The 23,567-nt window shown below is 41.5% G+C and overlaps 1 protein-coding gene across 7 annotated transcripts in view; it reads left to right on the top strand.

Moving 5' to 3' along the window:
- Nucleotides 1-23,567, top strand: part of LOC137252177 (F-box/LRR-repeat protein 16) — a 701,255-nt gene that overhangs the window by 106,183 nt on the left and 571,505 nt on the right. For all 7 annotated transcript variants that reach the window (XM_067787531.1, XM_067787529.1, XM_067787530.1 and 4 more), the window contains 2 exons: nucleotides 15,247-15,420; nucleotides 15,565-15,682. In XM_067787531.1, coding sequence (XP_067643632.1) covers nucleotides 15,247-15,420; nucleotides 15,565-15,682 — 292 coding nt within the window. The remainder of the gene's footprint in view (nucleotides 1-15,246; nucleotides 15,421-15,564; nucleotides 15,683-23,567) is intronic.

The raw sequence follows: 23,567 nt of genomic DNA, 5'->3' as shown, positions 1-23,567 counted from the left end.
ATATTTCGAAAAGGCGTCCACCCATAGAACTAAGGCCCACTCCCTTTTAAAATACTCATTAACACCTTTCGTTTGATACCCATATTGTATAAACACATTTTAGAGTCATCCCTGGTCCACCTCTATGGCGATATCCCGAAAAGGTGTCCACCTATAGAACTAAGGCCCACTCCCTTTTAAAATACTCATTAACACCTTTCATTTTATACCAATATCGTACAAACAAATTCTAGAGTCACCCCTGGTTCACCTTTATATCGATATTTCGAAAAGGCGTCCACCCATAGAACTAAGGCCCACTCCCTTTTAAAATTCTCATTAACACCTTTCATTTGATACCCATATCGTAAACAAATTCTAAAGTCACCCCTGGTCCACCTTTATGGCGATATCTCGAAAAGGCGTCCACCTATAGAACTAAGGCCCACTCCCTTTTAAAATTCTCATTAACACCTTTCATTTGATACCCATATCGTACAAACAAATTCTAGAGTCACCCCTGGTCCACCTTTATGGCGATATTTCGAAAAGGCGTTCACCCATAGAACTAAGGCCCACTCCCTTTTAAAATACTCATTAACACCTTTCATTTGATACCCATATCGTACAAACAAATTCTAGAGTCACCCCTGGTCCACCTTTATGGCGATATCCCGAAAAGGCGTCCACCTATAAAACTAAGGCCCACTCCCTTTTAAAATACTCATTAACACCTTTCATTTGATACCCATATCGTACAAACAAATTCTAGAGTCACCCCTGGTCCACCTTTATGGCGATATCTCGAAAAGGCGTCCACCTATAAAACTAAGGCCCACTCCCTTTTAAAATACTCATTAACACCTTTCACCTGATACCCATATCGTACAAACAAATTCTAGAGTCACCCCTGGTCCACCTTTATGGCGATATCTCGAAAAGGCGTCCACCTATAAAACTAAGGCCCACTCCCTTTTAAAATACTCATTAACACCTTTCATCTTATACCCATATCGTACAAACAAATTCTAGAGTCACCCCTGGTCCACCTTTATGCGTCCACCCATAGAACTAAGGCCCAATTCCTTTTAAAATACTCATTACCACCTTTCATTTGATACTCATATCGTACAAACAAATTCTAGAGTCACCCCTGGTCAACCTTTATGGCGATATCTCGAAAAGGCGTCCACCTATAAAACTAAGGCCCACTCCCTTTTAAAATACTCATTAACACCTTTCATTTGATACCCATATCGTACAAACAAATTCTAGAGTCACCCCTGGTCCACCTTTATATAGATATTTCGAAAAGGCGTCCACCCATAGAACTAAGGCCCACTCCCTTTTAAAATACTCATTAACACCTTTCGTTTGATACCCATATTTTATAAACGCATTCTAGAGGCATCCCTGGTCCACCTTTAATGCGATATCTCGAAAAGGCGTCCACCTATAAAACTAAGGCCCACTCCCTTTTAAAATACTCATTAACACCTTTCATTTGATACCCATATCGTACAAACAAATTCTAGAGTCACCCTTGGTCCACCTTTATGGCGATATCTCGAAAAGGCGTCCACCCATAGAACTAAGGCCGACTCCCTTTTAAAATTCTCATTAACACCTTTCATTTGATACCCATATCGTACAAACAATTTCTAGAGTCACCCCTGGTCCACCTTTATGGCAATATCTCGAAAAGGCGTCCACCCATAGAACTAAGGCCCACTCCCTTTTAAAATACTCATTAACACCTTTCGTTTGACACCCATATTGTACAAACGCATTCTAGAGTCACCCCTGGTCCACCTTTATAGCGATATCCCGAAAAGGCGTCCACCTATAGAGCTAAGGCCCATTGCCTTTTAAAATACTCATTAACACCTTTCATTTGATACCCATGTCGTACAAACAAATTCTAGTGTGACCCCTGGTCCACCTTTATGGCGATATCTCGAAAAGGCGTCCACCTATAGAACTAAGGCCCACTCCCTTTTAAAATACTCATTAACACCTTTCTTTTGATACCCATATCGTACAAACAAATTCTAGAGTCACCCCTGGTCCACCTTTATGGCGATATCTCGAAAAGGCGTCCACCTATAGAACTGAGGCCCACTCCCTTTTAAAATACTCATTAACACCTTTCTTTTGATACCCATATCGTACAAACAAATTCTAGAGTCACCCCTGGTCCACCTTTATGGCGATATCTCGAAAAGGCGTCCACCTATAGAACTAAGGCCCACTCCCTTTTAAAATACTCATTAACACCTTTCATTTGATACCCATATCGTACAAACAAATTCTAGAGTCACCCCTGGTCCACCTTTATGGCGATATCTCGAAAAGCCGTCCGCCTATAGAACTAAGGCCCACTCCCTTTTAAAATACTCATTAACACCTTTCATTTGATATCCATATCGTACAAACAAATTCTAGAGTCACCCCTGGTCCACATTTATGGCGATATCTCGAAAAGCCGTCCGCCTATAGAACTAAGGCCCACTCCCTTTTAAAATACTCATTAACACCTTTCATTTGATACCCATAACGTACAAACAAATTCTAGTGTGACCCCTGGTCCACCTTTATGGCGATATCTCGAAAAGGCGTCCACCTATAGAACTGAGGTCAACGCCCTTTTAAAAAACTCATTAACACCTTTCTTTTGATACCCATATCGTACAAACAAATTCTAGAGTCACCCCTGGTCCACCTTTATGGCGATATCTCGAAAAGGCGTCCACCTATAGAACTAAGGCCCACGCCCTTTTAAAATATTCATTAACACCTTTCATTTGATACCCATATCGTACAAAGAACACATTCCAGGATTACCCTAAGTTCGTTTTGCTAAATTGTGATTTTCCCTTATTTTGTCTCCATAGCTCTCAACTGAGTATGTAATGTTCGGTTACACCCGAACTTAGCCTTCCTTACTTGTTTCTGATAAGGCCGTGTAATGTGTTTGCCCTTAGATCCATCACTTTTCTTATTAATACCTCGCGTAAAATATCTCCTATGAAATGTCATTGGTCTGCTACATTTGATTGACAGCAATTTTTGTGGTAAGATTTCCATATCCATAAGTAAATCGAAAATTATATGTGGGTTAATGAAAGTGTGCCAAATGTTGTGAGCAGGGTTGTGAATTTTAACCTCAGTGAAAAAGGAAGAAAAGTACAAAAATCGCGGCTAATGCCTAAAAAGGACCAAAATTGAAAAAAGGGACCAGCGTACCAAAAAGGGTTGGAAGGGACCATTTTTGGTCCAAATGGACCAAAAGTGGCAACCGTGCTTACATAGTTCAATCGTTGCAATGACATACATAAGTATATATTTATATATATCCCACACAGCATTTAGGTGATTCAATTTTGAATTTCCCTACATATCAATACAATTTGATTACTCTTTCTGACTAAATAATGAGTTATCATACAATTGAACAAAAGAAATATTCAAATATGAATACTTTTGATGATCAAAAACTGAAAAGCATTTTTCGATCACTTTTCGGAATCATTTTTGAAGTCCTTTAATGACTAAGTTTTAATATTTCATAAAAACCAACAAAAAGAATAATCAAATATGCTTACCTTTGATGATCAAAAACCGAATATAGCTTTTCAATCACATTTTGGAATCATATTTTAATCAAATGTGTTTACCTTAGGTGATCAAAAATTTATAATCATTTTTCATTCAGCTTTCTGAATATTTTAAGAATATATATCTTGACTGAATAATGAATTTTATACTTGTTGAAATTTTACTTTTCATTAAAAATTGTATTTTTTCACATACACATATTTTTTCAATCATGAAGCTAAGAAAAAATATATAAAAATTTTATTATTTATGCAAAAGATATTCTTCAAGACAAAAATAATGTAATGCTATTCGTGAACGAATATTTCCCCAACCATTTCTCCCCTTCAGCTTCCCAGAAAATACATAATGATTGGTCAATACATATGTATGTAGGTTGTGAGCTATTTGAACCCCAGGTAAGTGAAACTATCTTGACATACCTGGATACGGCTCCAACATCCCGTATCGTATCCGTATTTTAAGACGCAGACGATAATGCTGATGTTGGATGTTGTAGTCGCAGGTGTATATCGGTCAAGTTTGATTGCGAGTTAGCTGTGGTTCGAATAGCTCACTTTCGCATGCTTTCTTCCCCTGGTGAAATAAGATTATTATGTAGTATCCCATTTTGAATGAGATATGAAGAATAAATGCATTATAATGGCATTCAAAAATGATTCAAAAATCTCAACCAAAACGATCGAAATATATGCACGAATATGATCAGAAAATGACTGTGAAAAGCAGTCAAATAATACTCTAAAACTATTAAAGCTCAATTTTAAAATAATATCAAATATGAATAAAAAGCGTTTCGAAATAGGAATCATAAATGATTATTCAAGAATAATCACATTTATGGTACATTTTTCTCCCGACGATACGTTAATTTTCGAACAGAAAATGCTTTTAAATTTGAACGTTTTTAATCATCTTGGGGTATGATATTTCAATATTTTTTGTTCAAAATTTTCAAAAAATGCTGGCTGGGATGTATGTATATTAGGGTGGGTCGATTTGTATGGACGAAAGTTAAACGGCATCGCGCCATCGATTTTTCGATAGGATTTGAGCTCAGGAAAAAAAGTTCCACTACGGATACCCAAAAAATTAATTTTCGAGTCTGCGAAATTTCATTATTTTGACTTTTTTTCGACTTTGATTTTTAAGGTTTTTTTCATGACGTATTAAAAAAATTTTCATATGTATACCCTGTCCGACCCAAAAATGTCCGCTAAAAACGTTGTCGATAACAGTTTTTTTGAAAAAAAAAATATATGTATCTGTTTTATTTATTATATTTATACATGAAAGTAGGTCATGAAAAAAACCTTATATATCAAAGTCGAAAGAAGTAAAAAAAAAAAAATGAAATTTCGCAGGCTCGATAATTATTTTTTTGGGTATGCGTAGTGGATTTTTTTTTCCTGAATCGATGGCGCGATATCGGTTAATAAATCGACCTAGTCTAATGTATATGTATATCTATATAGATATGTACATATGGTAAATGCAACTACTGTTAGTTTTAGTATAGGAAAAGTTTCTCTGCCTTGCCGTGCTGTTAAAATAGGTTAAGGCTGACTTTTATTGAAATTTATTTTTAAACTTAGCTGCTTTGTTGATTTTTCCATTTTGACTGTTAGTTTTTTGCAAGTTTAGTTTATTTGTATTTATATCAATCCATCTTTTTGCGCTCATAGATAATGGTAATGCTGTACAGAATATTTTAAAATAAAATGAATTGGAAGTTTGTATTAGCGGTTGGCTATAGTAACGAATGCAAGGATTGTATTTAGTGATGCTGTTAAATGGGTTTTATCTTTCCACGCTGCAGATAGGAAAATTCCGACAAAAATAATTAAAAACAGAATAATCGTCGGATGTACCCAAGGACTTACTTGGTGTTAAGGATCTCCAAAATGTGCACCGGCTACAAGGGGATAAAAATGTGTAGCCGTCTCCTAATCCCGCTCTCAGTTTATACACTAGGCGTGGGAACTGCAAATTATAAACTTTTTTCAATGATAACGAGTAAGGACGTGACTGTCCTCGGCTGTGCCGAAGACTTCATACCTTTCATGAATGGGGCTGAATAATAATCTTATTCGTAATTCGTAAATGGCAAAAAACCCCCTTATCTGAACGATCGGTTGTATGGAATATATATTATATATAGCTCCGATCGAAATGATTTTTACAGGAAATCTTCTATGATATTGTAACGAATTTACTGCAAATCCTCTTATTTGCAACCTTCTGCTAAGTTCGAATCACTAAACTGCTGAATAAATAACTCCAATATTTAATAATGCAAAATGGCCTTTATTCAAGTACTTCACAATAAATAACTCTACTATTGCCCGACAGATAGCGTGCTTAATCGAAACTGATTGCAGCGCCTCTACCGTGGTTGCCTTTTATACTCTTTGATTTCCTCGTTGCATCTTCTAGGCGCTTCCATTTCTAGAATTTACTAGTTGGTTATCTGTTATAATTATAACTACAGATGCCATGTATAGCTATTATATGCGCGTGTGTTTGTGAGCAACACTTCCACAATTATATTGCATATCTCAGATAAGATATATGCATGTGTTTGTGCGTTGTTTCTCCCTGCATATACGTACATATGTGTAGTCATAATGATTGAATTACTGATGTGACTTGAATCACTGCTTAGCATCGGCTTAGAGATGATAGAATCCCCTAGTACTGCTAATATTCGTTACACTGCCCTCCACCTAAGTCTGATCGTCCAGATCAGACAAATCTCTCGATCTAAACGCTGCCAGCCTTTCCAGATGAACCACTTTCATTTTTTGCCAATGGTTATGTATGCGGAACACTACATCGTTGATCCATTTTACAACTTTGTATGGGCCTTACCAATTACACTGCAATTTCGGGGAGAAACCTTTTTTTCGTTGTGGGTTGTATAACAGCACCAAATCTCCTTCCTGAAACCCTTCCGAGTTAATTGCTTTATCGTACCTCGCTTTCATCTTGTCACTCATAATCTTTGCTCGTTGCCTTACCAGATCGTGTATCTCTCTCAGCTCTTCTTCCAAGACACCAGTGGATTTCTTGACATTTCTCTCCGCATCGGTATCTATCCCATACTTCAAATCAGCTGGCAGTCGAAGGTCATTGCCAAAAATTACCTTTGCGGGAGTTTGGCCCGTTGTCTCATGTACTGCCGATCGATAGGCCATTAAGAATAATGATATGTGTATATCCCAGTCCTTATGGTACTTGTCTATTACTTTCCTTAAATGCTCCTCCAATGTTCTACTGAAGCGTTCCACCATACCATCGGACTGAAGATGCAATGCAATTGTCCGTGTTTTCCCAATGCCCAACTTCTTGCACATTTCTTGGAACACAGCTGATTCAAAAGTCCTGCTTTGGTCAGAATGTAACTTCATTAGTACCACATACCTAGCAACCCAATCGCTTGTAACCACTTCTGCTACTGTTTCTGTTTCTTGGTTTGGGATTGGGTATACTTCTGTTTCCGCGGTTGCTAGTAGGAAATGGTCCTGCGACATCCATGGCGATCCTTTCAAATGGTGCACCTGAAATATACTGCTTCATCTGGCCATGACTTCGTGTTTTGGGCCCTTTCGCTCTATTGCAAACCTCGCAGCTGGCAATCCACTCGGTGACCGACGGACGGGAACCAACCCAATAGAATCTCTGCTCAATTTTCTCGAGCGTCTTCGTTATTCCAAGATGACCTCCACTTGGACTATTATGCAGCTCGCTGAGCACGTCAGGAATCCTCCTTCTGGGAACAACTATCAGTTTCTTCTTGCATTTACCATCCTCACTCTCCCATACTCAATGAAGGCAACCGGATATCAATTCTAAAATGTTCCACTGTGCCCAATATGACTTCGCAAGGGGACTCTCTGCAGACATCTCTTCTCTGTTTGGTCTTTCGTTTCGTTCGAGCCCTTGCATAACACGTGACAGATCTTTATCTTCTAGCTGACACTTTCTTAGCTGTTCCTTGTCCCTTTCATCTGTACATGTTATAGTCATTAGCCGGACATCTATAATGTCTTCTTTAGCCTCGGCCTTTGAATAGTGCTTGCATTCCAAACTACATGGTCTTCGTTACATTGCATCAGCATTTCCATGGGTACTACCTTTTCGATGCTCAATAGAAAAGTCATAGCTTTGTAGTCGCTCGATCCACCGTGCCTATTGTCCTTCCAGATTACGGAACTGCAGAAGCCATTTCAACGCTGCGTGATCTGTTCTGACGCGGAATCGCTGGCCGTAGAGGTATTTGTGGAAATGTTTAATGCACTCTACCAATGCCAACAGCTCTCTCCGTGTAACGCAATAGTTCCTCTCTGGTTTTCCAATTGAACGGCTGTAATATGCAACTACCTTCTCCTGTCCATCGACCAGTGGTGATAGATAAAACGCCTCCTATAGCATATCCACTAGCATCTGTATCTAGAATAAAGGTTGCTCCTGGAATCGGATATGCCAACATTGGGGCAGTGCACAAATGTTCCTTCAATGTTTGGAAAGCCACCTCTTGCTCCTTTTTCCATTCAAAAGCTCTATTTTTTCTTGTTAGCTCGTGGAGACTATGGGCTACGCTGGCAAAATTTGGTACAAATCGGCGGTAATATATGCACAGCCCAAGTAAACTTCTCAATTCATGCAGATTCTGTGGTCTTGGCCAATCCTTTACTGCCTCTATCTTTTCATTCGCTGTACAGATACCTTCTGTCGTTACCTTGTGACCCAAATAATTTACTTCCTTTTTAAACAGCGCACACTTTTTGGGACTTAGTTTCAGATCAGCGCCAGCTATTCTCTGGAAAACTTCCTCCAAGTTTTTAAGATGTTCATCGAAGTTCTTGCCCAATACGATGATGTCGTCCAAGTATTCCAAGCATGTTTTCCAATGCCTTTCAATACCTGATCCATGAGTCTCTCAAAAGTAGCTGGTGCATTACAAAGTCCAAAAGGCATTACTGTAAATTGCTAAAGACCATCTCCGACGCTAAAGGCTGCTTTTCTTTGTCTTCCTCCTCCACCTCCACTTGCCAGTAGCCACTTTTCGAGTCCAGTGTGGAAAACCATTTCATACCAGAGAGCGAGTCTAGAGTGTCGTCAATTCTTGATAATGGGTAGCATTCCTTTTTCGTGACGTCGTTCAACTTGCGGTAGTCCACGCAAAATCTCATTTCTCATTCGTCCTCGCGTTTCCAGTGTCAATTTGATGTTTCACATCATTGGTGCGGCCTGGTTTGGAACCATCCTGGTCAAATATGTTTGCATACTTTAGTAGCAGTTGCTTCGCCTTTCTCTGATAATCTTGATCTAGCCCCTCCGTCCATGCCGTGATGTCATTTGAAAGATCAGTCTTGCTAGTTGAAACGTGTTCCTGGAGCTGTTCACAGTTAATAACTACTTCAGCCTCTTGGCATCTTCCCAATATAGCTTCCTTTGTCAGTTTGAGTGGTGACTTGAACTCATTGAGTACTCTTACCGGAATACGTCCATCTTGTTTTGTCATAGCCAGGGGTTTTCCTACAAGTATGTTCGGTGCTGATTTGTTTGATGCTTCGACAACCCACAATTTGTATATCCTACAATCTCCATCAACCTTTGCCCAGATGACTGCTTCTGATTTTGTTGGTATTTGCTGACTCTCTTCCACCAGCACTAGTTTACTGCTGTAGCCTCTCTCGTAGCCGAAATTAAGTGACACCTCCATGTTCTTATATCTCATCGTCTTGCTTTGCATGTCGATCTTAATGCCTTGGTCGATTAAGAAGTCCACGCCAATTATGATTTCATCAACAATCTCTACCACTATAAAATTGTGTACTACCGTGACGTTCCCAATTGCGACTTCACATTATACTTCTCCTGGAACCGTGGTGTCTTCTCCAGTGGCTGTATGCAATCTTGCTCCATGCAGTGGTCTTATTATCTTGTTGACTAAATCCGCTCGAATGATGGAATGAGATGCACCCGTATCTACAGTCAGTAAACGTTCCTTTCCATCCACATGTCCTCCGACAGTCAGATTGTTTGACCTTCTTCCAATTTGTGAGATAGAGATTATGGGACATTAAATTGAGGGAGCCAGCTGTGGCCCCTTTCGGCTGACTCGCTTTAGTTTAACGATTGAGTGAACTTGGAGATTTGCTCATCTCCTTCAGCTCTGCGATTACGGCCACCCACATTGTTGGAGCTATTGGGACCGGTGCTGCAATGTCGTGCAATATGACCTGTGTTGCCGCACTTGAAACATTTAGTAACTCCGGCATTTTTCTGTTGTGATCCCTTCAGTGCTTCCAAAATTGTGTCACCCAATCTGGTCTTTCCACTTCCACACGATGAGCTTTGTATGCTGGTTTACTCAATAGTGAGGCAGTTTCCTGAGTCAATGAATGTGATACCGTTTCTGCAAATGTTGGCTTTGGGTTTGCTTATGTGGCTCGCTTCGTTTCGACGTCCCGTATGCCATTCATAAAGCTCTGAATTTTCACCCTTTCGGTGTATTCCACGGGTTCGTCGGCATTCGCCAAATGTGCAAGCCTTTCGACATCTGACGCAAACTCCTGCAAAATCTCATTAGCTTTTTGGTAGCGGTTTTGCAACTCTATTTGGTGTATCTGCTTCCTGTGTTCGCTTCCGTATCGCCTCTCTAGAGCGCTCATCAATGTTTCGTAGTTGTTCTGCTCTCCCTCGGGAATAGTTTGGAGGATTTCAGCAGCAGATCCTTTCAATGCCACAAATAGTGCAGCAACTTTATCTTCAACACTCCAGTTGTTCACTGCTGCGGTCTTCTCAAACTGAATCTTAAACACCTGGAAAGGAACAGAGCCGCCATAAGATGGAGTTTTTACCTTCGTGTTGCTTGTTGAAACATCTGAGTGATTTAGTGCAACTCCTGTATACGACCTCTCAGAGCATCCACCTCGGCCTCGATTTTTTCCTCAAACTGCGTTATTTTCTCGTCCATGCGCGCTTCGAGTTTTGATGATATACGCGCCTCTTGCGGGTTGTATTGTTATGCGTGTCTCTTGTTCTGTCAGTTGTGCTTCCATCTTTGATGTAATCTGTGTCGACATTTCTGTAATACGCGTTTCTTGTGCTTCAGTCTTCGTTGTTATTTCAGATGACATTGCTGCAATACGTGTCTCCTGTAATTCCATTTTGGAAGCCATATATGTCTTCTGTTCTTCCATCTTGGATGTAATACGGTTCTCCTGGGATTCTAGTTGAGATGCCATATATGTCTTCTGTTCTTCCAGTTGAGATGACATTTGCGACGACATTGATGTTACTGTCGATGTTTGTGCAGATATTGCAGCCCATATCATGTTCAAGTCTGTGCTCGTAACTGTCTGCGATGTTTCATTTTTCTCTTAAATTTTTGTTGTCACCTCGCCATCAAGAGGAAAGAAATACTCTTCCACGTTAATTCCTTCTGCTTCCATTGCCTCTCGTAGTCGTGCCTGAAGTTCGAGTTTAATGCCGCTTGTATTCAATCCACGGCTCTCCAACTCCTTCTTCAGTTGCTGGATGTTCAATTCACCGAACTTTGCCATGTCCAAGTTGTATTCAAAATATTCGGAATTTATTCAACAATTCCTCTTCTGACACCAATTGTAACGAATTTACTGCAAAGTTCGAATCACTAAACTGTTGAATAAATAACTCCAATATTTAATAACGCAAAATGGCCTTTATTCACGTACTTCACAATAAATAACTCTACTATTGCCCGACAGATAGCGTGCATAATCGAAACTGATTGCAGCGCCTCTACCGTGGTTTTATACTCTTTGATTTCCTCGTTGCATCTTCTAGGCGCTTCCATTTCTAAAAGTTACTGGTTGGTTATCTGTTATAATTATAACTACAGATGTCGTGTATAGCTATCATATGCGCGTGTGTTTGTGAGCGACACTTCCACAATTATATTGCATATCTCAGATAAGATATCTGCATGTGTTTGTGCGTTGTTTCTCCCTGCGTATTCGTACATATGTGTAGACATAATGATTGAATTATTGATGTGACTTGAATCACTGCTTAGCATCGGCTTAGAGATGATAGAATCCCTTAGTGCCGCTTATTCGTTACAATATATTAGAATATATATCACCAAGTTTCACGTTTTTATATTGGAAACTAAGAGACAAACGACCAAAAATCTTTCTATCTGAACGATCGGTTGTATGGGATATAACTATATATAGCTCCGATCAAAGTGATTTTTTCAGGATATATTCTATGATATATTAGAATATATATCACCGAATTTCACGTTTATACTTTCTAAATTGCGACAGGAATGACCAAAATCGTCTTATCTGAACGATCGGTCGTATGGGAGATATATGTTATAGTGGTCCGATCCTACCAGATCCGACAAATAATATAACATAATACAAAGATACATCCTTGTGCCAAATTTCATTGAGATATCTCAAAATGTGAGGGACTAGTTTGCGTTCAAACAGACGGACAGACGGACATGGCTATATCAACTCAGTTCGTCGCCCTGATCAATTCGGTATACTTAATGTGAGTCTATCTTCTATATTTCTCAACGTTACAAACATCGGACCAAAGTTAATATACCATTTCATGTTCATGAAAGGTATAAAAACCAAAAAGCGGAGGATGATAGCTAGTTTTTTATGTATTAAGGGGATATCGTGCGGGGGTATATAGTTTTTCTGGCGTCAATAAGGCACGTCAACGTGTCCTGTTGCTTCATCCAAGGGTAAAGAAACATTGAAGGGATTTTGAAAATAAGTTGGCCAAGAACATACGCGAGGCGGACAGCTCCCTACGACCACCGCTGGGTTAACTCCTGACGAAAATCGAGAAATACGAGATTACGGCAATAGACTCCCTGTCGACCAACCGGGATGATTGCGAGGTATCGAGTTGCTTATGGCCATGTTTGGATGGGAAAGAAATTATCTGCCCTCTAAAGCTAAACAAATCCGCAATGAAGTACTTTACTGATGTCATCACATATCATTGCGCTAGTGTACCAATGCTCTGTTGGTGGCGGATACCAACAAGCTCCCTCTGCAGAAGTTTTAAAGATGAGAAAGAAGAGGAGTCGATTCATCAATTTATCTGCCAATAGCTAGCACTGGAAATAAGACCACTTAGATTTGTGGGTGCACTCTTTTTGGACAGTCTCGCGGAGGCTGGGGAGGTGGATCTTTCGCTCCTACTTAAGTTCATTGCATAACGCAAATGGTTCGTTGAGGACCTCTAGGAAGCAATCTGGTTCTATGACTATGCCGCCAGCTAGCACTCACAGAGTACAATCACAAGGGACAAAAATGTCTCTGAGTAAAAGTGTTGGATATTCCCACGCACGCCCTCTAAATCTAACTAAGTACTAAAATTGATTTTAAGACATGCCCTCGATTAGTTGGGCCTTTGGGCAAAGGAAGAATCACCGCCATACACGAAACATTATTGATGGGGATAGTTGAGAGGAAAATAGGGTTTCGGGGATACCTACCCACCTCCTAGTTCCATGGAATTTGGAGTCGCCAGAGCATCGAATGCTAAAGAAACAGAACAGAAGCACGGGTAGGAGAGATTGGTTGGATTGATATGCTTGCTGATGTCCTTTGTGGAGAAATTGGACACCTCCCCTAGGTCGGAGGATTGGAAAAGTTCCTAAAGTTTGTGAACTTATGTTCGCTAGGACTGGGCACTCGCCAAGGAAATGAGTAGATGCCTCCTTACAACTGCCCTTACTACAGCTGCCACACCTGTTTTTGAAGGGAAATCCCCTTCATTCCGCGTGTAGTCCAGTGTCCTGTTATTGCGGATATGATCGTGAATATCTTGTTCCTATATATATTTAGTAGAAACTCTGCTTCTTCTGGTTGTAGTCAGGCAAAGTTCGCTTGGCGATTTTACAGGTGTCCGTGGAATACCAATACTGAGCAGTGTTTTTTGAGATTGGTAAGACAACCACTCTTTAGGAATGAAAGTAGCCGGGGTCACCGTGAATGCATCAATGATTTCCAACGATGCACAGTCCCAGCTAGTTTATCCGCTTTTTATTCTCGTCATTATTTCTGCGAGATAAAGTCTTCGACGGCTTGAGAGAACATACATGGTGAATCTTGCGCTTTGAGCGCCGCTTGGCTGCTTGAGTATATACATATTTAGCCGCTGCTTACGTGATTCTTAACAGAAACTTTGAGGACCTCCCTATACCTAATACATAGCTCGGCTTGGAAGACACTAGTTGAGTTTAGAAGACGGATGGAGATTGCAGCTGACGTTTTTCGGTGAAAACCTCCGCACCAGCAAGGCAGCCCATTTTGAATCCGTTCTTGAGGGAAGCCTCACCTTGAAACTCTTCACAAAGTTTATTGTGGGTGCAAAATAATATGTTGTCGAAGCCACGTTGGGATGCGGTCTTAGGACTGGGGTCATATAGCTTTTCGTTCCAGCATATACGAGGATTCCCTTAGTTTGATGGTTAAGCTCTTAGCTATTGGGTGATGGTCAAAAGGCAGCTAATTAGTGATAACATTTAACACATTCGTTGGGCACGATCTAATTGCTCGTGTTACCTCTGCCCGCTGTCACTTGGTCATTTTTTCATGCTGTAGTGCTTTTCCAATGCTTGACACCACATTCATGCCTATTTCGATACCAAGGTAGTTGGCTCTTGTTGAGAAAGGTAGTTCAGTGCCATTTAGTGAAGGCAGTCGAGGTAGTTTGTTTCTATTACTGAAGAGTATCAGCTTGTTTAGGGTTGGGTTGATATTGAGTCCGCTTACTGCAGCCTAGGTGCGTAACTTACTAAGCGAACCATTTAGTATGTCCCTTAACACTCTAGGGAAAGACACCGAAACTGCGATGACTACGTCACCTGCATATGCCATTAGGGTTTCCTAATACCATGTTTCAAGTCACTGACACTATGCCCATGTCAGCTTAAATAATTCTGTTTTTTATTTTTTTTTTGAAAGGTCTACCACAGTAATTAAAATAAGAATGGAAGAGTGGTTTTGTGGGAAAGTGACGTTCGTGTTAACAAAAACCTCTCCCCGATCTACATTAAACCAAAACTTTTAAATACACGAAGGACCTTCCTGAGCCTATCTACCATAAAATGACCATGCAACGCGGACAAGGCTTCTTTTTCAACCCTTTCAAGGGGGATGCCAGCGCAATTTATAACTTTGCTATCCAATTATCAACCTTACCTACCGGTGGCGAATCCTGTTGCTTTAGCATCCGAAGTTCTGGCGACCCCGAGTTCCTCATGGAACTAGGCCATGTGGGGCAGGATGGCTTAGACGGTTCAATTTGTTCATATTTACTCGTATACGCGATGTTAGGGCAAATACCCAACCTTTGGGGAATGTCTTAATCACAATAACAACAAAAACAACAACAGGCCAAATATCGACGTGGACCCATACCAAGAAAGTCATATTTCTCTATGCAGCACGAAAAGTGAAAGGAATGGCAACCGGAAAGTTTGAAAGCGTGTCTTTGCTCACTAGATGCAGCTGCTGCAGTTTCAACGAGCCCGACAGAACAACTAAAAAAAAAATGTATATAAAAACGCTGTTAGAACAAATTATTTATTAATCTTTTCTTGTTTTTGGAAAATTTCAGAGCCTTTTCGAACTTGAGCTAGCTGGATGCAATGAAGTCACAGAAGCTGGTCTCTGGGCTTGCTTAACACCGCGTATTGTCTCTCTCTCGTTAGCTGATTGTATTAATATTGCAGATGAGGCAGTGGGGGCGGTGGCGCAACTGTTGCCATCGTTATATGAATTTTCACTGCAGGTGAGTGTTTTTATTCTTAGTAATTTATGTATTTGTTGATTAATTAGTACCAGTCAGACTAAGCTTGAGATCTACAGATAATTTGGGATTAATATCTTTATAATTAATTTTCTAATCGTCTGCTTTTCATTTGACATTTGGCAGGCTTATCATGTTACAGACGCTGCTCTGGGTTATTTCTCGCCAAAGCAAAGCCATAGTCTGAGCATATTACGACTACAGTCGTGTTGGGAATTAACCAATCACGGCATTGTTAATATCGGTAAGTTGAAGCTTCATACATATATATATATATATATATTTCTATAATTAAAGGAGAAAAGCAAATACTAAGCTGGGAGATGCACAGTAGATAAACCTGTGGTGTGAAAAAAGGCGAGGTTAACTAAACGGCAGGATTCCTGACGTGAAATTGGGTTAAAAGCTCCACCCTAACTTAAATATAAAAACTCAATCTAATCAGGGGTGGCATAGGGTTAGCAGGAATAACAGCAATTGACATTATGACCACTTGAAATAGCCACAAAGTCAATTTAAATTATGAACAAAGAAATGATTATAATGTAAACGATATTGACAATATGACCATTCTGCTTTTCGAAATGGTCTACTCTTTTTTTCCAAGTGGACATAAGGTCAACCACCTTGCTTCGCACCTCCTCGCATTAAAATACTAACAACTGTAGAATTATATTTACTTTTTATTTTATTCGCTATATTTTTGCTCAGACATGAAGGTGGACAGTTTTTTCATTCAAACAAGTGTACCCGACTTGGTCCTTCCCGAAAATTGGTTTGCCTACATATGAAAAGGGAGCTTCGCTTCACCTCTTCTCTCTCTATGCTATTCACGTCTACTCCACTACTATCCTCCAGTTTTATACTCAGCTGAGCAGAGCTCACACAGTGTATTAATTTTGTTCGCATAACGGTACCCCGTAACGGCATAAACTAATCGAGATAGATATAGACTTTTATATATCAAATTGCTCTGGGCGAAAAAAGAAATTCATTATTTAGCAATGCCCGCCCGTCCGCCCGTCTGCCCGTTAACACGATAACATGACAAAATTTTGAGGTATCTTAATGAAATTTGGTATGTAAGTTCATGTGTACTTATCTCAGATCGCTATTTAAAATGAACAAAAATCGAACTATAACCACGCCCACTTTTTCGATATCGAAAATTTGGAAAAACGGAAAAAGTGTGATAATTCATCATCAAAGATGGATAAAGCGATGAAGCTTTGTAGGTGGGTTGACCTTATGACGCAGAATAGAAAATTAGTAAAATGTTGGGCAATGGGCGTGGCACCGCCCACTTTTAAAAGAAGGTAATTTAAAAGTTTTGCAAGCTCTAATTTGGCAGTCGTTGAAGATATCATAATGAAGTTTGGCAGGAACGTTACTACTATTACCATATGTATGCTTAATAAAAATTAGCAAAATAGGAGAACGACCACGCCCACTTTAAAACAAAAATTTTTTTTAAGTCAAATTTTGACAAAAAATCGAATATCTTTACAGTATATAACAACAACTCTAGTAATGATATGGTGCAACAAAATACAAAAATAAAAGAAAATTTCAAAATGGGCGTGGCTCCGCCCTTTTTTATTTAATTTGTCTAGAATACTTTTAATGCCATAAGTCGAACAAAAAGTTACCAATTCTTGTGAAATTTGGTAAGGGCATAGCTTCTATGACGACAACTGTTTTATGGGCGAAATCGGTTGAAGCCACGCCCAGTTTTTATACACAGTCGACCGTCTTTTCTTCCGCTCGGCCGTTCACACGATAACTTGAGCAAACATCGATATATCTTTACTAAACTTAGTTTACGCACTTATCTGAACTCACTTTATCTTGCTATTAAAAATGGGTGAAATCCGACTATGACCACGACCACTTCTTCGATATCGAAAATTTCGAAAAATGAGAAAAAATGCCATACTTTTATACCAAATACGAAAAAAGGGATGAAATATGGTGATGGGATTCGTTTTTTGACGCAAAATATAACTTTAGAAAAAACTTTGTAAAATGCGTTTGACACCTACCATATTAAGTAGAAGAAAATGAAAAAGATCTTCAGGGCGAAATCAAAAGCCCTTGGAATCATGGCAGGAATACTGTTCGTGGTATTATATGTTTAATACATTAGCGGTACCCAACAGGTGATGTTCTGGGTCACCCTGGTCCGCATTTTGGTCGATATCTCGAAGACGCCTTCACATATACAACTAAGAGCCACTCCCTTTTAAAGTACTCTTTAATACCTTTAATCTGATACCCATACCGTACAAACACATTCTAGAGTCACCCCTGGGCCACCTTTATGGCGATATATCGAAAAGGCGCCCACCTTTAGAACTAAGGCCCACTCCCTTTTAAAATACTCTTTAATACTTTTCATTTGATACCCATGCCATACAAACACATTCCAGGGTTACCCTAGGTTCATTTTCTACATGGTGATTTTCCCTTATTTGACAAAGGATGGAGCAATATCGTTCACCCTTGGTCTACAATATGGTCGATATTTCCCAAACGTATGTGGTATGGAATTAAAACCACTTATAAACCAATCTACGAAACCGTACGAAACCGACGCAGCTAAGCTCTCAGCTGAGTATGTAATGTTCGGTTACACCCGAACTTAGCCTTCCTTACTTGTTATTCTAGTTATTGTTATTCTTACTTCTTCATAATCGGGTGGGGGAACATTAATTCCAACATCGTCGTTAAAGGGGTCGATCTTCATCGTGCCAGTTGTTGTTTCTTGGTCGCCGGTAACCAATTTTTACCTCGGCGGGGTACGAAATGCTTTACAAATATGCTCCCACGACTTCTTAATTCCGTCAGGTTGACGAGTGCTCTCAGAGCGCAGGTGTGAGAGTCAAGTTACGAAATCATTGGCAGTATGTTGCGATTGCAGTCTTTCGACGTCCAACTTTCCTGCCGTGGAGCCAAAAACACGTCTAACTCTCCTTGTGTTTTTTGTTGCTTGCGTTTCGCCTCGCTTGACTTCGACTTGGAAGTGATCCGAGAGAATGTAAGGTTATCGGTTCGTGCGCACATATAAGACACTGGAGGCATGACGTCCGTCTATAATAACGTTGTCGATCTGATTGCGTATATTTTCATCGGTGGACAGCCGTGTAGCTTGATTTATATCTTTTGCATGACCATGCTTAGACCATCGACGAAGCCTATCAGCATTAGTCCATAAGCAGAGGTTTCATTGTTGAGGTTGAACTTTCCGGCCGTGTGCCCACCCTAACGTTAGAGTCGCTAAGCACGATTTTTATATCATAGCGGTGGCATCGCTCGTATATGCATTCTAAGTGTTCATAGAAAGCGTATTTCACCTCTTTTCACTTTTATCCGAATAGTGGTGAGACGTTCGTCCACGGGTGTGAACGTCAGTACATGGCGACAAAGTCTCTTCCACCACACATCCTACGCCATAGCTGCGCTTACTTGTATGACCACTCCAGTAAATGACAAAATTTTTGATTTTCTCTCTTCCCGTCACATTTCATCACATTTCTTGGATGGCGGTGATGTATTCCTTTCCTTACACTAGGACATCAACCGGCCGGGCATCTGCACCAATCCCATTAGAGGATGTACGTTCCAGGTGCATGTACAGGTTTCAGGGGTCCTCATCAGTAAAGGGTTGTCTTCTTATTCGATGCCTTGTATTCCTATTCATTAAAATAAATAAATTTAAGGCGCGATAACCTCCCAAGAGATTTTAGGCCGAGCTTCTCTTCCAATTTGCGTCGTGCAAAGGAGCAATTTTTCCTACAAATTGGCGGGACGGGAGCTACTTGTTTTATGCCGACTCCGAACGGCATCTGCGAGGCAGATGAGTTTTCATTGCGAGCTTTTCATGGCAGAAATACACTCCGAATTCTTGCCAAACCGCCTACCGAGGGGCGACCCCGCTTAGAAAAATTTTCTTTTAATGGAAAAACCTTATTTTTAAAATTTTTAGGTTGCTTTGCCCGGGGTGTGAACCCAGGCCATTCAGTGTGGTAGGCGGAGCACGCTACCATCACACCACGGTGGCCGCCAATTCCTATTCATTGGAGTGTGGTTTTATGTGGCGGGGCCCAAGCCCAGCGCACAACCTGTTCAGAGGGGCACGTTTATAATGCGAGCCTCTTGATCAAAGACAGACGCCTGCTTGCAGCCGCATCTTATGGTGATCAGACGCTGATAATGAAGTCCCTCAGATAGCATTTAAATCGTTTATGAAGGAGTGGCCTAGGTGGGTTGTCGCCTTCTCACATGAGCTCACCACCCTACTGATGTTCAGTTTCTACTTAGAGGATACTTGGCAGCAAGAGACCGGAAGTAGTGAGCTGCTTGAACCGCATGCAAAATAGGTCCCTAGTTTATGGCGATCATAAGCTTTTTCCACTTACGTGGTCTTTTACACACGGCTTCACCCTCCCTTTTAACGTATTTCTTTTGCGAACTTTTTGCCAAATCGATGGAGTAATATTATAGGAGGGAGTCTGACTTAGATTTCCTTTTGGATCGAACGCTGGATTTTCTTAGTTAGAAACTCAAGAAGAACTACTATTGCACACTCTTTTAGAAAATCTAATATATATTATAAATGGCAAAGTTTGGATGTTTGGATGTTTAGATTTTTGGATGTTTGGATGTTTGTCCAGACGTTTGTCTTTGTGACTCAATCACGCAAGAACGGCTGGACCGATTTGGATGAAATTTTGCACGCATATAGCCAGTAGTATAGAAGGCCCTTCCGGGATCATTTTTGGATGATTTTCGGGATCCGTCCGGGATCCCGCCGGGGTAATTTCGGGACTTTTTCGGTACTATTTCGGGATAATTTTGGGACCCTTCCAGGATCATTTCTGTATAGTTTTCGGGATCCCGTCGGGGTTATTTTGGGATATTTTCGGGACTATTCCGGGATCATTTCGGGACTATTTCACAATCATTTAGGGACCTTTCCGGCATCGTTTCTGTTTGGGTTTCGGGATCCGTTCGGCATCTCTTCAGGGTATTTTCGGGATCATTTGCGTACCTTTGAGAGCTAAATTCTTGATGGTTTCCGGGATCATTACGGGACTTTTTCGGGATCATTTTGTGTCCCTTCCGCCATCATTTCTGGATGGTTTTCGGGATCCGTCCGGGATAATTTCGGGACTATTAGGGGATCATTTGAAGACCTTTCCGGCATCATTTCTGCATAGTTTCCGGGATCCGTCGGGGATCTCGACGGGGTCATTTCTGGACTTTTTCTCGACTAATGCGGTATCATTTGGGACACCCTTTCGGCATCATTTCTGAATGGTTTTCGGGATCCGTACGGGATCCTGTCAGGGTGTTTTCGGGACTTTTTCTCGACTAATACGGGATTATTTGGGGACGCTTTCGGCACCATTTCTGGATGGTTTTCGGTATCCGTCCGGGATCATTTCGGGACTATTAGGGGATCATTTGAAGACCTTTCCGGCATCATTTCTGCATAGTTTCCGGGATCCGTCGGGGACCTCGACGGGTTCATTTCGGGACTATTTCGGGATCATTTCTGCATAGTTTCCGGGGTTCGTCCGGGATCCCGTCGGAGTCATTTTGGGACTTTTTCTCGACAAATACGGGATCATTTGGGACACCCTTTCGACATCATTTCTGGATGGTCTTCGGGATACGTACGGGATCCCGTCAGGGTAATTTCGGGACTTTTTCTCGACTAATAGGGGATTATTTTGGGACCATTTCGGCACCATTTCTGGATGGTTTTCGGGATCCGTCCGGGATCGTTTCGGGACTATTAGGGGATCATTTGAAGACCTTTCCGGCATCATTTCTGCATAGTTTCCGAGATCCGTCGGGGATCTCGACGGGATCATTTCGGGACTATTTCGGGATCATTTGGGGTACCTACCGGGATCACATCTGAATGGGTTTCGGTATCCGTCCGGGATCCCGTCGGGATCATTTCGGAACTTTTCGGGATCATTTGGGGTCCCTTCCGGCTTCATTTCTGGATGGTTTTCGGGATCCGTCCGGGATCCCGTCGGGGTCATTTCGGAACTTTTTCTCTACTAATACGGGATTATTTGGGGACCCTTTCGGCATCATTTCTGGATGATTTGCGGGATCCGTCCGCAATCATTTCGGGACTATTAGGGGATCATTCGAAGACCTTTCCGGCATCGTTTCTGTATAATTTCCGGGATCCGTCGGGGATCTCGACGGGGAAATTTCGGGATCATTTGGGGTACCTACCGGGATCACATCTGGATGGTTTTCGGTATCCTTCCGGGATCCCGTTGGGATCATTTCGGGACTTTTTCGGGATCATTTGGGGTCCCTTCCGGCATCATTTCTGAATGGTTTTCGGGATCCATTTGGGAACCCGTCGGGGCATTTCGGGACTTTTTCGGGACTAATACGGGATCGTTTAGCGACCCTTCCGGCATCATTTCTGGATGGATTTCGGGATCTGTACGGGAACCCATCAGGGTAATTTCGCGACTTTTCCGGGATCATTTGGGGACCCTTTAGGGGTCATTTCGTGACTTTTTTTGTATTATTACGGGTACATATGGGGACGGAACCCATCAGGGTAATTTCGCGACTTTTCCGGGATCATTTGGGGACCCTTTAGGGATCATTTCGTGAATTTTTTTGTATTATTACGGGTACATATGGGGACCCTCTCGACATCATTTCTGGATGGGTTTCAGTCCAGGATCCCATCAGGGTTATTTCGCGACTTTTCGGGAATATTTCGGGACCATTTTGGGACTATTTCGGGATAATTTGTGGATGGGTTTCGGGATCCGTCCGGGATCCCGTCGGAGTTTTTTCGGGACTATTTCGGGATAATTTTGGGACGATTTTGGGATAATTTCTGAATGATTTTCAGGATTCGTCCGGAATTCCGTCAGGGTAATTTCGGGACTTTTTCTGGACTATTTTGGGATAATTTGCGGCCCCTTTAGAGATCAATTCTCGATGGTTTTCGGGATCCTTCCGGGATCCCGTCAGTGTCATTTCGGGACCTTTTCTGGACTATTTCGGAATCATTTTGGGACCCCTCCTTGATAATTTCTGCATGATTTTCGGGATTCGTCCGGGATCCCGTCGGGGTCATTTCGAGACTTTTTCTCGACTAATACGGAATCATTTGGGGACCCTTTCGGCATCATTTCTGGATGGTTTTCGGGATCCATCCGGGATCCCGTCAGGGTCATTTCGGGACTATTAGGGGATCAATTGAGGATCTTTCCGGCATCCTATCTGGATGGTTTTCGGTATCCGTCCGGAATTCCGTCGGGGTCATTTCGGGACTTTTTCTGGTTCACTTGGGGTCCCTTCCGGATCATTTCTGGATGGTTTTCGGGATACTTTCGGGATCCCAGCGGGGTAATTTCGGGAATATTAGGGAATCATTTGGGGACCTTTCCGGCATCATTTCTGGATAGTTTTCGCGATCCGTTCGGGATCCCGTCGGGGCCATTTCGGGACTTTTTCTCGACTAATACGGGATCATTTGGGGACCCTTTCGGCATCATTTCTGGATGGCTTTCGGAATCTATCCGGGATCCCGTCAGGGTCATTTCGGGACTATTAGGGGATCAATTGAGGATCTTTCCGGCATCCTATCTGGATGGTTTTCGGTATCCGTTAGGAATCCCGTCGGGGTCATTTCGAGACTTTTTCGGTATCACTTGGGTTCCCTTCCGGCATCCTATCTGGATGGTTTTCGGTATCCGTTAGGAATCCCGTCGGGGTCATTTTGGGACTTTTTCGGGTTCACTTGGGGTCCCTTCCGGATCTTTTCTGGATGGTTTTCGGGATCCATTTGGGAACCCGTCGGGGCATTTCGGGACTTTTTCGGGACTAATACGGGATCGGTTAGCGACCCTTCCGGCATCATTTCTGGATGGATTTCGGGATCTGTACGGGAACCCATCAGGGTAATTTCGCGACTTTTCCGGGATCATTTGGGGACCCTTTAGGGGTCATTTCGTGACTTTTTTTGTATTATTACGGGTACATATGGGGACGGAACCCATCAGGGTAATTTCGCGACTTTTCCGGGATCATTTGGGGACCCTTTAGGGGTAATTTCGTTACTTTTTTGTATTATT

This window comes from Eurosta solidaginis, chromosome 5 (assembly GCF_040869045.1).
Source record: "Eurosta solidaginis isolate ZX-2024a chromosome 5, ASM4086904v1, whole genome shotgun sequence".
NCBI lineage: Eukaryota > Metazoa > Arthropoda > Insecta > Diptera > Tephritidae > Eurosta > Eurosta solidaginis.
Note: the sequence above shows the minus strand (reverse complement) of the source record. Positions and strands in the feature narration are given on the sequence as shown.